The 14,984-nt window shown below is 49.6% G+C and overlaps 1 protein-coding gene across 1 annotated transcript; it reads right to left on the bottom strand.

The window, feature by feature from the left end:
• Positions 1–658: 658 nt before the first annotated feature.
• On the bottom strand, positions 659–14,196 carry Gck (glucokinase). The gene is made up of 10 exons (XM_026399478.2): positions 14,124–14,196; positions 8,648–8,810; positions 7,967–8,121; positions 6,786–6,905; positions 5,492–5,587; positions 5,281–5,380; positions 2,720–2,903; positions 1,766–1,921; positions 1,046–1,279; positions 659–803 (listed from the first exon to the last, which is right to left on the bottom strand). Exons 1-10 carry the CDS (start codon positions 14,163–14,165, stop codon positions 659–661), a joined length of 1,395 nt encoding a protein of 464 aa, XP_026255263.2. The 5' UTR covers positions 14,166–14,196.
• Between the last annotated feature and the right edge of the window lie 788 nt (positions 14,197–14,984).

Consider the following 14,984-nt stretch of genomic DNA (forward strand, 5'->3'; position numbering starts at 1 on the left):
CTGTCTCATCACCTGTAAGGGCCTATCTCAGGGGTGTGTGTGTGTGTGTGTGTGTGTGTGAAGAAAAAGGCCTCTTGGGGTCACCTGCAGACTGGGAAGTCCTCTCCCCACAGCTGGGCCTCCTCCTATGGCTCTTTATCCTCTTGGGTCAGACACAAGAAACAGTGAGGCCTGGGTGACCAGCAGCCCACTGTCCCCTGTGGGCCCAGGTCTGATCTGGCCAAGCTGCTGGAGTTGCCTGCCCCCTGCCTCCCAAGCAGGGTGAGCTTCCACAGAAGCCAAGCCACAGCAGGTGCCCAAGGGCACTCTCATCTCAAAGCAGGAGCCCAGGCCAGGCTGGCAGCTCTGAGAAGCAGACAGTGTGGAAATGCAACAAAGTCCTGAGTGAGCAACTACATCTCAGTAGTTGATTTCAGCAGGAAGGGCCAGGGCCTTTGGAGTCTCTGTTTCTGCTCCTCTCAGCCCCTTACCCCAGGGCTCTGGGGTTCTCCCACCGACTTCTGGAGAAAAGGCCAAGAGGCCTGATGGGCTCCAGTGACCTCTCACCATCTTCCAGGATTAGCAGCAGGATAGGCAGCTTCCTGCCCTGGTGAGCTGGGAGCAACTACAGAGAGCGCAGTCCCCACGGAGTCCAGGTTCAGCCCTCGCAGCCTGGCTCTCATTGGCCCAGCATGCAGGCCTTCTTACAGGCCACTGCGGAAACCAAGGCCGCACCCCTGCCGCTACCCTCTTCACTCTCGATGAAAGTGATCTCACAGCTGGGCGTCAGCCTGCGTACACTGGCGTGGAACCGCTCTTTGAAGCTGAATCAGAGGGAAACAGGGCTGCCTTACAAACTCTTCCGGCCCTCCAGGTCTCCCCTCTGCTAACCCCCACCTCTCCTGGGCGCCCAGAACCCAGCCGACCCTCCATCCCATCCAGGCCTAGGGGGACAACCCGAAGAGGCTCATGAATTCCCGGGGGCCACGCCATTTGGATCTCCCTTTAGTAGGGAGAGGGGTGCCAGGGTGGGGAGGGTCACCTAGGGTGCAGGGGGGGGAATTACCTGGGGTGCAACTTGTACACAGAGCCATCCACACCCACGGTGATTCGCATCACGTCCTCGCTGCGGCTCTCGCGCATGCGGTTGATGACACCCGCCAGCCCTGCTGAGCACATGTGCGCTGCTCGCGTGGACACGCTCTCGCAGGCGCGGCGCACAATGTCGCAGTCAGTGGCAGAGGGCCTCAGCCCCAGTGTGCTCAGGATGTTATGGATCTGCTTGCGGTCACCTGAGTCGCTGCAGGGTGGGAGGTGGAAGGGTGGTTGTCCAGGTCTGGCTAGCAGAGCCATGGGCCCTCTCTGGAGAAGGGATGATCCTACCCACCTCACCCAGTCAAAGCGTTCGGGACTTGTGCTCTGGAAGGCAGCAGGCAAATTTTGCCAGAGACCAGTACTTCATTTTTACCGCTCCCTCTAAGCCCTGGGTCCGTGCTCTAATGTGGTGCAAAAACATGGGCGCACCTGGGAGCTGTAGTGTGAATGAAGTGTGAAGGTGTCTGTGGGAGTGAGGAACCATCTTGTGGGGGAAATGTGCACAGGGTAGCTACCTGGCCACTGCTCGGCTTGGGGCCAGAGAACACTCAGGATTCTGCTCCCAGTTCCTCCTCATCCTGGTTTATTAGGCCAGAGATTCTGCCTCGCCTAGGACCCTGTCCACAAGGGCTTCTGTGACCCTGCCCTTGCCCTCTTGACCTTTGCGGCTGGCCCCATCTCTTCCACGCACCTCTCCACCTGCGATACGAATCGGGTCTCGAAAGCGCCGCGAGTGCGTAGCTGCTCTGAGGCTTCCCCGTGGAACAGCAGGTTCTCATCCACCAGTTTGAGAAGCACAAGGCGCACCAACTCTCCCATGTATTTCCCGCCAATGAGCTTCTCATACCTGGACATGGGAAGAGGGTTACACCAGGTGACCTGCTGGGGACGTCTCCACCACATCCCCCTTAGGGTTCTGAGGTAGCCATAGGGGTATCTTGGTTTCACCCGCTCCCAGTTGCTCCACATCCTGGGTTTCATGCTTCTCACTCGTTTATAAACAGGGGTTTTAGAAACTTTGGATACTAGGAATGTGCACGTTTTCAACACATCTGGCCCAGCTGTTGGCTCTGTGAGGGAAAGGGATGAAGTTGAAGCCTCTATTCAGTCCCTCTGAAACTTTCTTGGTGGCTTCCACACTTTTATCTTGAAATTTATTTAATACTATTCACCTAATAGAGGCCTATGATGAAGAGGAAGCTTATAAAGGAATTAGCATGGGTCTGGCACCTAGCAGGTGGCTAACAAGTGATAGCTATGATCTGTGTGGTGTTCCCAAGATGTATTCTGCTAATTTATAGCATTTCATAAAACACTAATATTCATTTTGTGAATGGAGACAAATATGTGCTTTAAGGAACTCTGGGTTAAACCTGGTAAACACTGCTGAGGGTCGGAGCCTTCTCTATGACCAAGGTCACCTGTCAGAACGGGGAAGTTTGGCCTTATCTAAGCAGTGCCTCTCCCTGTTCTGGGTTCACAGGGGCAAGGCATGACTGACTTGAAGAAGAGCCAGCTTACAGGGGAATGAGCAGGTTGTTTTCCCCTGTTTAAAAATAAGCCATTATCTGTGGTGGTGGGGCTCCCATGTACTGCTGCATTCCCAGCGAGAGCAGCCCAGAGATGGTCTGAGGGGTGTCCTTACAGCTGCTGACCGGGATTCGCAGAGCTCTCATCCACCATGCGGTCATATTCCAGCAGGAACTCATCCAGTTCACCTGAGTCCCCGAAGGCACCCCACTCAGTGTTGACACACATGCGGCCCTCATCCCCTTCTACCAGCTCCACATTCTGCATCTCCTCCATGTAGCAGGCATTGCAGCCTGTACCTACAGGGATGGGGACACATTAGGCTACACAAGCTGAGGAGAGAGGATTGGAAGATCTGGGCTGACGGTGTGACCCAGAGTAAATGGGCCAGTCTCTGGGCTGTCCTCTTCTCTAAAAGGGGACAGTAACACCTTCCCCACCCATTACCTGGCTGGTTGGATGGATGGAGAACAACTGTGTGCCAACGTATTCTGCCAACTAGAGGTGGCTGTGAGATTTATGGCTTTCTCTTGTCAAAGTGCCTTGTTTTTTGACATCCTGAACCCTGTTTGGGGGGCACCCCAAAGTGAGTAAGGCATAGTATGAACTCTTGGAACAGCCCAGAGATTACCACAGGCAAGAATGGCTGCAAGGTTTGTCATTTGCCATGTCCTAAGCAAAGTAAAAATGTGTGGTCCTTTGTTCATAAGTTATTAAGAGTTTTGATAGTGAAGGTAGAGTATCATACTGAGCTGACTATGTGGGCCACACAGCCCTGAAGGCAGCAGGGACAACTGCAGTGCTGGTCATCAGGGCTGCTTATAGAAATTAGAGCCCAGTGATACTTGGCCTTCCAGTTTTTGTTTTGTTTTGTTAGAACAGAAATCCAGACTTTGATGTTAATTCTCCAAATTTTAGACCTTGGATATTATTGTAAACACGATTTTAAACACTGAGCAGTCACCAAGAGTGTGTGGGGGCAGATGTGAGTCATGGGCCACCAAAGAGCATCCTGGGAGGGGTATGCCTGGGCCAAACAGCTGTAGCTTGTTCTGGTGAGAATTCAGGTTGAGGTCTCTTGGAAACCCCAGGTAACTCCAAGGGAGAGGGTTGGTGGTGGTGGGGGCAAAGCTAGGGCCAACTAGAGCTCATGTGTAGATGTTGGGTTTAAAGACAACTTTCTCTATGAAAAGCAAGAGTAAAAGTAAGAGCTATGAATAGTGGCACACAGCTGTAATGCCAGCTACTTGGGAGGCTGAGGCAATAGGATTGAAAATTTGAGGGAGCCTGGGCAATTTAGCAAGATCCTGTCTCAAGACAATATCAAAAACGGCTGGGGAGGGGCTGGGGTTGTGGCTCAGCAGTAGAGCACTCACTTAGCACATGTGAGGCCCTGGGTTCGATCCTCAGCACCATATAAAATAAATAAATAAAATAAAGGTATTTATTGTGTCCAACTACAGCTGAAAAATAAATTTAAAAAAAAGGGTTGGGGATATAGTTCAGTGGTAGAGTGCTGGTAGCATATATAGGACCTGGGGTTCAATCTCCCAGTACTAGGGGTGAAAATAAAGGTAGGAAACAAGACGAGAGACAAAGTGAGGTCAGCCTGGAGCTTAAGAGATATGTACATAAATGTTTATGATGTTTATATGTGTATATATATATATATATATATAATATTTTTTTGGGAAATATAATTATAGATGGGAACCTACCAATACAAATACATTATTTCTCAGAGCTGGTTCTGAAGGGCCCTTAGAAGCAAATAACTTTTTTTTTCCCCTCAAGGCCAAGGACCAAACTCAGGGCCTTATCCATGCTAGGCAAGTGCTCTACCACTGAGCTAAATCCCCAAATTCATAAATAACTTTTAACATGGACTTTCTGGGTAACCAGGGCTCAGAAAGTATAGAAAAACACCCCCACATCTGTGTGCACAGCAGGTATCTGGTCTGACTGGATTGTTACTCAGGGAATGCTAGCTCCTTCTAAGAATACAATCTTCTGGGAAATTCTGGAGATTATTGTGGAGGACCTGGATGGGAGGGTAGGGTTGCAGCTTCCTTTCCAGATGCCTGCTTTGCTCCAGGTTGGGGCAGGGTGGGATCTAGGGGCAGAGGTAGTGAGTTAGAGGAGGAGCCTGGGCAGGACAGGCCCATAGGAAGACCTTGCAGGAAGGGATGTCACTACTTTTGTTTATCCTCTTCCAATTGGACAAATCTGTCAGTGTGGTCAATTTGCCAGATAAAGGATTTTTTTGTTTTGTTTTTTTTTTGTCTTTTTTTTTTTTTTTTTGAGAGAGAGAGAGAGAGAGAGAATTTTTTGATATTTATTTTTTATTTTTCGGCGGACACAACATCTTTGTTTTTATGTGGTGCTGAGGATCAAACTCAGGCCGCACGAATGCCAGGCGAGCGTGCTACCGCTTGAGCCACAACCCCAGCCCTGGATAAAGGGTTTTAATTACATCTGATGGGCTGAGCAAGTGTGCAGCTGGTGGACCATCTGATACCATGATGCTACAAAATGCTTTCTACCAGCATGTAGAGCCAACACCACATATTCCAAGACCACTTAGCTCTAGCCCTAGGCACTGCACTGACTGAAACCAGTTATTCATGCAGAGCCCCTGCCCATTTTGGAAGGGCCAGAAGTGCAAGGAGCCCTTACCTACAATCATGCCGACCTCACACTGGCGGTCTTCATAATAGCAGGAGATCATTGTGGCCACAGTGTCATTCACCATTGCCACCACATCCATCTCAAAGTCCTGCCAAGAAGCACAGATGGGGCTGCAGTGATAGGGCTGGGGAGAGGGTCCACTGGTGCAGTGAGGAGGGGCCCAGGGCCTCCCTCAACTGGCAGATGAAGGTGTTCTCACCCCTCTCCTCTTGATGGCATCTCGCAGAAGCCCGACAATGTTGTTTCCTTCTGCTCCAGAGGCCTTGAAGCCCTTGGTCCAGTTGAGAAGGATGCCCTGTGGGGAGAGGAAGGTCTTGTGGTTGCTGGTGTTAGACAGAGAACCATGGCCTTAAACTAGTTCCTTTTCAGGTCACAGGGACATGTATCTCACTTTACAGTTGAGGAAACAAGTTTTCAGTATCCACACAGCTTTGATAAATGTTGGAAACAATTTTCCATAAATATCTCACATTTCTGCAGGGCTAGGTCCCAGCCAATTTAAGAATGTGATGTGTATTTTTTTGTATGTGGTGTCAGGAATTGAACCCAGGACCTCGAGCATACTAGATAAGCCCTCTACCACTGAGCTACACCCCCAGCCCAAGAATGTTTGTACAGTATACCCTAGAGTAAAGATAGGTCCCAAGGGGAGCAACTGTATAAGATCAGAGTTCCTTTCCTGTAGCAGAAGAAGTACCACCTGGCCCTTTCTATGTCTCTAAGGGAGCTGGGGGCTTGAAAAACCATGTGAGATGTTGCTCCAGCTGTTGCTTTTGCCTTGAGCTATGACCTTGCTTTGTTTCAGACCCAGAGGCCTCATGTTTTATGTATGTGTATATATAGAGAGACATACATATATAAAATTTATGTGTCATGTATGTATTATATGTGGATATATAGATAATGTGTGTGTGTGTGTGTGTGTGTGTGTGTGTGTGTGTTTGGTCATAACTGGCAGGCTAGCTTGTGAGTTGCAGGTGAGGTAAAAATCCCAGATCCTTCACATTTTTGACTCATCCAGAAGTGATGATGTGTTGGGCTGGGGTTGTGGCTCAATGGTAGAGCACTTGCCTTGTACACGTGAGGCACTGGGTTCAATTCTCAGCATCACATAAAATAAATAAAGGTATTGTATTTATCTACAACTAAAAAATGTATACATAAGAAGTGATGAGGTTTCATGGTGGTCTGTGGTGAGCTGCTTAACCTCAGTTTCTTCTCCTCATTTGTAGCAGGGGGGATTGTAGCACATGCCTCAGGATTGTAGGCAGGCTTTGGCACATAGTAAGAATCATCTGAAATTATTCTTATTTTCCAAAGTTTCACTGACAGTAAATTAGGGGGCCACAATTTGAATCTATATTTTTCTCCCTGCTGAGTTTGGATTCTTTCCCAGCACAGGATGGGGTGCTGCATATGAAGGCAGCAGGGGCGGAGTTCCTCTGGGGTACATATCCATCCATTTCATTATCCCTCCCCTCTACCTGGCCCACCTTGTCAATGTCTTCGTGCCTCACAGGGAAGGAGAAAGTGAAGCCCAGGGGTAGTTTCTTGTGCTTCATTTGATGCTTGTCCAGGAAGTCGGAGATGCACTCAGAGATATAGTCAAAGAGCTGGGAGATGCACCAAAATGGTCATTGGGTTACCATTCTGGGCCACCTGGCAGCCCTTCCCCAGGACTTTGTGCCAAGGTGTTCCTCAGGGGATGCTAAGCAATCAGTCCCTTCTAATGACCACCAGGCCTGTCTACAGTTCATCTCTTACTGTTTGTCAGAACTCAAGCCCTGCACCTCCCTGGATGCAGAGCTCTGTTTATAGCAGCTCCTGAGGCTGGTGCCCAGTTTAGCTGTGCTGTCACCTGCCTCCCCAGCACCAAGGCTTTGCTAACTGTCCTGTGAGACTCTTGGTGCTACTCCCAGGTATCCTTGCTGCCCTATACTTGCAAAAGCTTCAAATCCCCTCAAAAGGCCTATCTATAGAATGGGGCATTTCCGAGTACTCTGCAGATGGACCAAGCTCCCTGCTGAGCACCAGAATCCAGGGAGATGCCCATACCATTCCTGCTATCCATTTCCATGGATAGAGAGCAAATTTCAGGTGGATGAGGGCCAGGCAGTTTGGGGCAATCTCCTGCCTTAGAACCCTCCCTCTGGGAACTGGCCTCGCCCCTGGTCATGTCTAGGGACTCTGGCTTTGCCCCTCCCCCTCAGGGTTTATTCACTTCTATGCTCCCCCTCTAGTCTTCCCCATGGTGGAGGGCCTTGCTGCCTGGGCAAACATTGTGGTTGTTGTCACCCAATTTGGCATGCCTCTGGTGGAAGGCAATGGGAAGGGTAGGCTGCACAGTTGCAGGAGGTCAGACAGTCCTCACCCTTTGACTTTTCTTCTGGGACAAGGTCATATCAGCTAAGAGTTCTGCCCCTAACCTCAGTTTAGCCAGTTCTGTCTCCAACACTGGCCTGACTGTGACCATGAGACTTGAACACATTGGCCATGCCTAGTGGCTGTCTACCGAGGCCTCTAAGCGGCCTTGCTGTGCCTCTGAGGCTGACTGGACCTCTTGACTTCAGTTTCCCCTGTCCCTGGTGGGTGGGTGAGCTCTTTTTTCCAGGACTGGTGACTCCCTAAGGTTTTGAACTGTCTTGACCCCACCTCTTATCCCCAAGCTGCTCACCATCTCTGCAGTGCCCGTCATGGCGTCCTCAGGGATGGAGTACATCTGATGTTTGGTCTTCACACTCCACTGCCCTGCCTCACCCTCCCCCACCTTCACCAGCATCACCCTGAAGTTGGTGCCGCCCAGGTCCAGGGAAAGGAAGTCTCCAACTTCTGCAGGCAGAGGGAGATATGCTCAGCCTTGTGGTACCACCTGTCAAACCTGGGTTGGGTGGGACCTGGGCAAATGACCTCAGAGCCAGAGAGTGGAGGAGGGCAGGAACAAGGGTCCCAGGGGAGTTGGACATGGAGCATGGCCCAGACATTGGGGATATGCCAGAGCAAGCTGTGGGAGATGTCAAAGGTAAACTAAGGAAATGTCAAGGGGAACTGCTCTTTTAGATGGAGACACCCAGAACCCAGGGAACCACTGAGGACCTAGTGTAATGGCCTAGTCTCAGGACTGGGTTGGGATCTCCCAAGTGACCCTGGAGAGAATTCATTCATTGTGAGATTTTTAAATAGCCAGTTTTGCTAAGGCCCATCAGCTCCAGAGATGAACCTTTGGAGTAAATGGTAAGAACTGGCCCAGTGAGGTGGAGACATTATCGCTTGCCCAGGGAGTCCTGTCTGGGGACAGCTGAGCCTCTAGAAGTCCTGGCCAACAGCTGGCTCAGGTGTGGGGCCATCCCTGTGGTACCTGAGCCTTCTGGGGTGGAACGCACGTAGGTGGGCAGCATCTTCACGCTGGCCTCTTCGTGGGTCTCCAGCCTCAGGCCACGGTCCATCTCCTTCTGCATCCGTCTCATCACCTTCTTCAGGTCTTCCTCCTGCAGTTGGAACTCTGCCAGGATCTGCTCCACCTGCACAGGGAGGGAATGGGAGTAGCCAGGTGGACTTGTCACTAGAGATCTCCACACATCAAGGATCTCTTTTTATCCTCTGACCCTGGGTCTAGGAAGATCCATTGTTATAGTTTGGATCTCAATGTTCCTTAACAGCTTATGGGTTGAAGGTTTGGTCCCCCAGCTGGTGGCACTATGGGGTGGGGCAGGGTGGAAACTTCAGAAGGTGGGGCCTAGTTGGAGGAAGTAGGTCACTGAGGGTAGGCTCTGGAGGGTATATTTTGTCCCTGGACCCTTCGTGCCTCCTCTCTGCTTCCTGTTCACCATTAAGTGAGCAATCTCCTCTGATAAATGCTCCTGCCATCATAATATTCTGCCTTGCCTTAGGCCCAAAGCAATGGAGCCAACTGACCATGAAACCTCTCAAACCAAGAACCAAAATAAAATTTTCCTCTTTTTAAGTTGTTTATCTCAGGTATTTTATTATCATGATGAAAGCTAACATACCCATCATTTCAAACTACCACAGTTAAATTTAAAGAGTTCCAAAACCAGCCCTTCAATAATTAGCCTGCAGTAGCTGGCAGGGAGCAGGGTGTCCTTTGTCCCTGAGGCTTTCCTTGTGGCACAATGTCTTGTAGAATCTCCTTTTTTCTTTCCATATTGGTGAAGGGAAGGGAGAAGGTGCTAGCTGCAGAGTTAGTGAGACAGGGCTTCAGCCTGATTGGGGGAAAGGCAGTGGTATGATAATGTAAAGACCAGGTTATTCTACTTCTAGGGCTTTGTAAAATGTGCCAGCTGGCATCAGCATACACAGGGATAGCCAAGGCAAAGTTACTAGGGATGGGCTGTATGCCCATCAGGGGTCTGGTTAGCAAAACACGACCATCCATGGTATGAAGACTATAAGTGCAGAGGGAGGAGGGTCTCCCTTGGCCAATTACAAAGATATTTTCATTCCAAAAAGGAAAGATTCTCTGATAAAAGCCACTCTTAATGAGATCCACTCTTTTTAAGAATTTTCACTCTTTTTGTCTTTCACATAAGTTCAGAAGGTTGGAGATACTCTGGATTACAGCCAAGAAAAAATACAGCCACTTGCCCCTTCTTCAGTTTCTAGAACTGAGATTTATTTTTTTTTCTCAGATGGGCAGAGTAGCACATTAAGTCATGATTAGGCTAAGCGAAGCACAGAAATTCTTTCTCTTTTTGTTGGCGATTGATCATGTGACTCATTTCTGGTCAATGACAGGTGAAGGGAAACCTGATTTTAGCAGGAGGGCAAACTTCAGTGTCCCTCTAAATTTGTGACTGCAACTATATAAGAATGACTGGCAACCACGAGGAGACGGGGCGCAGGGAATAAGGGAAGAAAGATTGATGCCATGGACCCACCCAACTCCACATGCTGATTATCAGTCAGATTTTTGGTTTCCTATAATTCAAAACATTCCTATTGAATACAGATCCTTAATTAAGAATCACTTTTCTTAAAGAGGCTCCACACTAAAAATTTAAACTCAGGGAAGATCAGAAAGGAATCGGACTGACAAGGGCTCTGACCAAAAAAGGAATCAATTACCTATGTGGGCTGAATAGGTAGCACTCTTCCACTTTGGGCATGAGTTGGGAGTGTAGCCCCCAAACCCCAAATCCCCCATTGGCATTTTGAGGCATGTCCCTGGAGATATTCTCAGCATGCTGGAACAATCCAGGTTATGTTCAAAGTCCCAAAGTTACATCCTTCCCCTCTTCTTTCTCTCTTACACTTGCCAGGAACAACCAGTAGAAATGTACTTAACATTTGCTGAATCCTTCCAACATGCTAGGTCCTGAGCCGAGTGCTTTCACAACTACCTCACAACCTTATTACATCCAAATCAGGATTGAGGAGCCAGCGTCTGCCTGTCCTCTAGATGCAGAAAAGCTTACAGAAGTCATGTGTATAGTCACAGGCCTGGGGCCAGTGCCTGAAGCCACATGCAGGCATGGTTGGCAGGAAGTCCTTGCTGGCTTGCCAGGCTTTTCCTCCAAGACACAATTGTTCAGAGGGACCTGATTATAAGACATTTGTGAAGCTCTTACATGATGCTGGTCTTGTAAGGGTCTAATCCCTGGGCCCCTCTGGGCTCCATCCTTGCTCCTCTACCTAAAATCCCATATTGTGCCTGGTAACCTGGACTCTGGTCTTTAGCCCAAGGCTCTTGATGAGAAGAGTCAATACTCAGGCTGAGGTCTTGCAGGAAGTTTGTGTCTTGGGACTGGGCCCATGGTGGCTGGTTGGAATGTGGCTATACTATCAGACAAAGGATCTGAGTGATCCCTGTCTTGCAGGTCTGAAGGGAGAACTTGCCCAGCCCTTGAGGGTCTCAGTGAGAATGTGATAAATGGTGGCTGCTGTTTCTGTCATCACAGGCACTGGGGCTAGCAGGGCCCAAAGGGTGCAGGGAAGCCAGTGTCTTTACCTCTCTTTACCCAGGTGGTAGAGGGCCCTGTCACTGGCCCTGCCTCTGCCAGCTTCTAGGCCAGAAAGGATGCCTCTGAGGAATCCCAGGCATCACATGATTTCAAACTGATACCACCCGTCCAGAGGACAATTTGGAATTTCTATCAAAATTTAATTTTGATCTAGCAGCTTCTCTCCTAAGAATCCATTGTGCAGAATCCTGAAAGCATTTTGTAAGAAGCACATGGGGGTGCGGCCTGCTGTAACAGAATACCTTACATGACCCCGTAAGGGATCTTACATCAACCTAGGACACCTACTGGACCTTCTGCTGGCCTTTACAGAAAAGAAGGCAGACAGTATGTCTGGGTATCAGTGAGGAAGTGAGATGGGACATTTGGCAGCAGCCTATCCCATTCTACACAATAAAGTTGCATCTGGTCTGTGGGTCTGATTTTCCCTATATAGTATTATAAAAAACTTAAATTTGCTGTCAATAATTAAAATCTATTTAAATAGAGATAGAGAAAAAATATGGATTTCTATTAAAATAGGTTTGCATTCTCATTGGGGTTCCAATAAGGTGTGTTTAGCTAGTCCAAGTTGCCAGGTCACAGGACATAAAACAGGTCTGAGCTCTGTCTAAACCAAGTGCTGCAGATTCTCTCATCCTCATTTACACCACATGGGCTGTGGAAACCCTAAACACACACACACACACACACACACACACACACACACACACACACACAGACATACTTATGAACATTCCCCAACCTTTGGGATAGGTTGGTAGGCAGGTGCTAGAAGGTTCCGAGCTTACAGCCACCTGGGAGCTCAGTTTTTGCTGTGGGGAGCTCCCTGCAAAGGCAAGCCTCATTTTTGGAGGGTAAAAGTTCCTTCCTCGGGGTACATCAGACCTGCAGATCCCTATACTCCTTGCAACAGGTCTGTGCAGCCCAGAGAAGGGAGCTCCAACCAGGCATGACCTCACAATCTCAAGGCTGTGTGCATAGGAAGGGAAAAATGAGTATCATATCATGAGCTGAGGTCTGCCTCAGAGATTCTCTGGGAAGTTCCCAGGAGCAGGGACTGTGGGCCAGGCCCACTGTGACATTCCTGGGTTTCAACTTCATTCCTATAATTTCCCTGACACAGGTACTTTTATTATTCTCATTTGTCACAAATAAGGGAACCAAACACACACTTCCCCAAACCCACAGAGGCAAGGCGTAAGCTGGGGTGTGAACCCAGGCAACAATCTGAGCCTGCCCCTGAACTCCTCTGGCCTTCAGACCTTCCATGAGCCCAGCTGGGGAGCTACAAGTGTCTCTCTGGTGTGTCAAGCTTACAAGACTTTCCTGAGCAGGATAGGAAATGAAGTTGCTGCCTAGGGAGTTTGAGGCACTTCCTTAGCTCCTCAGGTATATGTATTCCGGAGAGAAAAGCACAGACAGTGCCTGGCCCTGCCATAGCAACCTTGGGGAGGCAGCCCCTGTTAACTCACAAGTCCTCTTGCTAACCTTGCCCAAGAGGTCACAGGATATGTAATGGGGATCCACAATCACAACCAAACACAGGGCTTTTCCCACCTGAGGGCTTCCCCCATTCCCTGAAGGGTATAAACCATAAACCTAGTGCTGTCTGTGGTGTGGCATGTGGAGCAGGAGCTGAAAGTAGATAAACCATAGGAAATAATCATGCCATACTGAGGGTGGGTGGTGGGCAGTTGCTATTTCCTGGGAGGCAGGTGGGTGGTGGAGGGACCTGCCCTGAGGAAAGAAAGGAGTGACCTTGAAGACTGTGACAGGTAGGGGGTTTGGGAGTGAGAGGCCTGAATGCTCCTGGATGCAGAGTGGAGGCATCTTGAGGCAAGATGGAAGTGGGGGCATCAGACTTTCCTAACAATCTGAGTGCAGAGACAGTGGGCAGAGGGTGGAGAGATGGCAAGAGTCTACAGAAAAAAATATATCTACAGACAGTTTGAGGAATGGAGTAAGAAGAAGAGAAGCATCTGAGAGGACCCTATGGGGTGGCCTGAGCAGCAAGAAGGAGAGGCTTCACTGGGGTAGGTCAGATGGGGGAATGAGGACTTGGATTAAATTCACTATCAGATCTGCCCACCAAGGGCACATTTGTCTCAAGTATAGCTGGCCGTGTAAAATCAGGGTTCAGGGAAATGTCTGGCTGGAGATAGACAGTATGGAGAAATCCTTAAGGTCACAGGCCTGGATGAGGTCACCAGAGTATCCAGGTTGAACAGCAAACTGGGAAGGGCAGAAGACTGGGCAGGATGCAGTGAGCAGGCTTGAGATCCCACCCAAGAGTGCAGTACAAAGCAAGACACCAGAGAGCAGTGCATTTGACTAATGAGGAGATTCAGGATACCCTGTGGAGGTCTCCATCCTAGCACAGGATGGGTGGCTCAGAGGGGACTGCAAGACCCAAAGGATCCTTTCAGGAACCAGTGCAACCCCTGGGAAAGCACTGCAGCCTCTGGGTATCAGAGCCAATCCTAGTACCATGTTGTCCAGCCACAGTAGTGTGTGACCCTGGACTAGCTGCCCAGATACTTCTGAGGAAGAAAATCACAATCCACCACTCATAGAACTGCCTTAAAGAGCCCCTAAAAGCCAAATAGTACTGGATAAAACCTGAGACCAGGCACCATCAGTCCCAGGAGTAAATTGCCTGAGAGATGACAATGGTAGTCCCAGTAAGGAGGGGTTAATAGTGAGATGGGTCATATCTAAGACCCCGAGAGGCCCACATGCCTTCTTTAAGTGGTGCAGTACCTGCTTTCCTTGTCCCCAATATGAATCCAAAAAAAACCCAAGGGGGCTACTCTTTCAATCCAAGATCCCTAGGATCTGAGTGGCCCTTACCAGGGTCAAGGCTGTCTGGGTCAGGCTCCTCATGGACTCCATTGCATCTCTCCAAGGGCACAGGAAGGAGGTGTTTTTGGAAGGTGGAGATGCTTCTGCTTGCTGAGGCCTGGGACGAAGCTGTAGCTGTGGCATCTGAGGCCACCTGTCACAGGTGAAGGCTGCCTGGCCAAGTGTTGCCCAAGACAGGCAACCAAGGGCTTCTGCACTAAAAGACCCAGCGGGAAGTTGCTGAAATACTCTGCCCACTGTCAAGGGGTCAGGGGCAGGGCCAGAAGGACAGAGGAGGCCCATGTGGGGTCAGGGTCAATAAGAATTTTAGGGACATGGCTCCAGGGCAGGATGGTGTGCCCTCTGAGCACTGGTCAGGATTGCTGCCAAGAGAGTGGTGATTAGTCAGAGCCAGTTTATCCACCCTACACTCCTTGGACTTATGAGGGAAGAACATCACTGGGCTGACTTGGGGGACAGGAGGAACAGACAGGTAGGGGTGCCAAGGGGCCTGGATTGTGCCAGTGAGGGTCTGGACTTGATCTTGGAGGCAATGGTGATTCTCATGGATTTTCATCTATAGAGAGGTCTGATGTGCTTTTCATATAATCTGGGGTTCCTGAATGGTGTTTGAGTAGTAGGAAGGCCAAAGCTTTTGTGGGAAGGACCCAGCTTAGACCATGGCGGAGTGTACAAGTCGGCATTGGAGGGTCTAGGGGCTGAGATGCTCAGTGCAGTTTATGGGATTTCAGGGCATCGTATCCTTCTGTTCCATTAGGTACAAAGCCTATCTGGCCACGGAATTAGCTATAACCTGATGTACACATGAGCAGAAACAGGTACGGTTCCCCAGGGCTACCCTGACATGTC

The sequence above is a fragment of the Urocitellus parryii genome, chromosome 3 (assembly GCF_045843805.1).
Source record: "Urocitellus parryii isolate mUroPar1 chromosome 3, mUroPar1.hap1, whole genome shotgun sequence".
In the NCBI taxonomy this organism is placed as follows: Eukaryota; Metazoa; Chordata; class Mammalia; order Rodentia; family Sciuridae; genus Urocitellus; species Urocitellus parryii.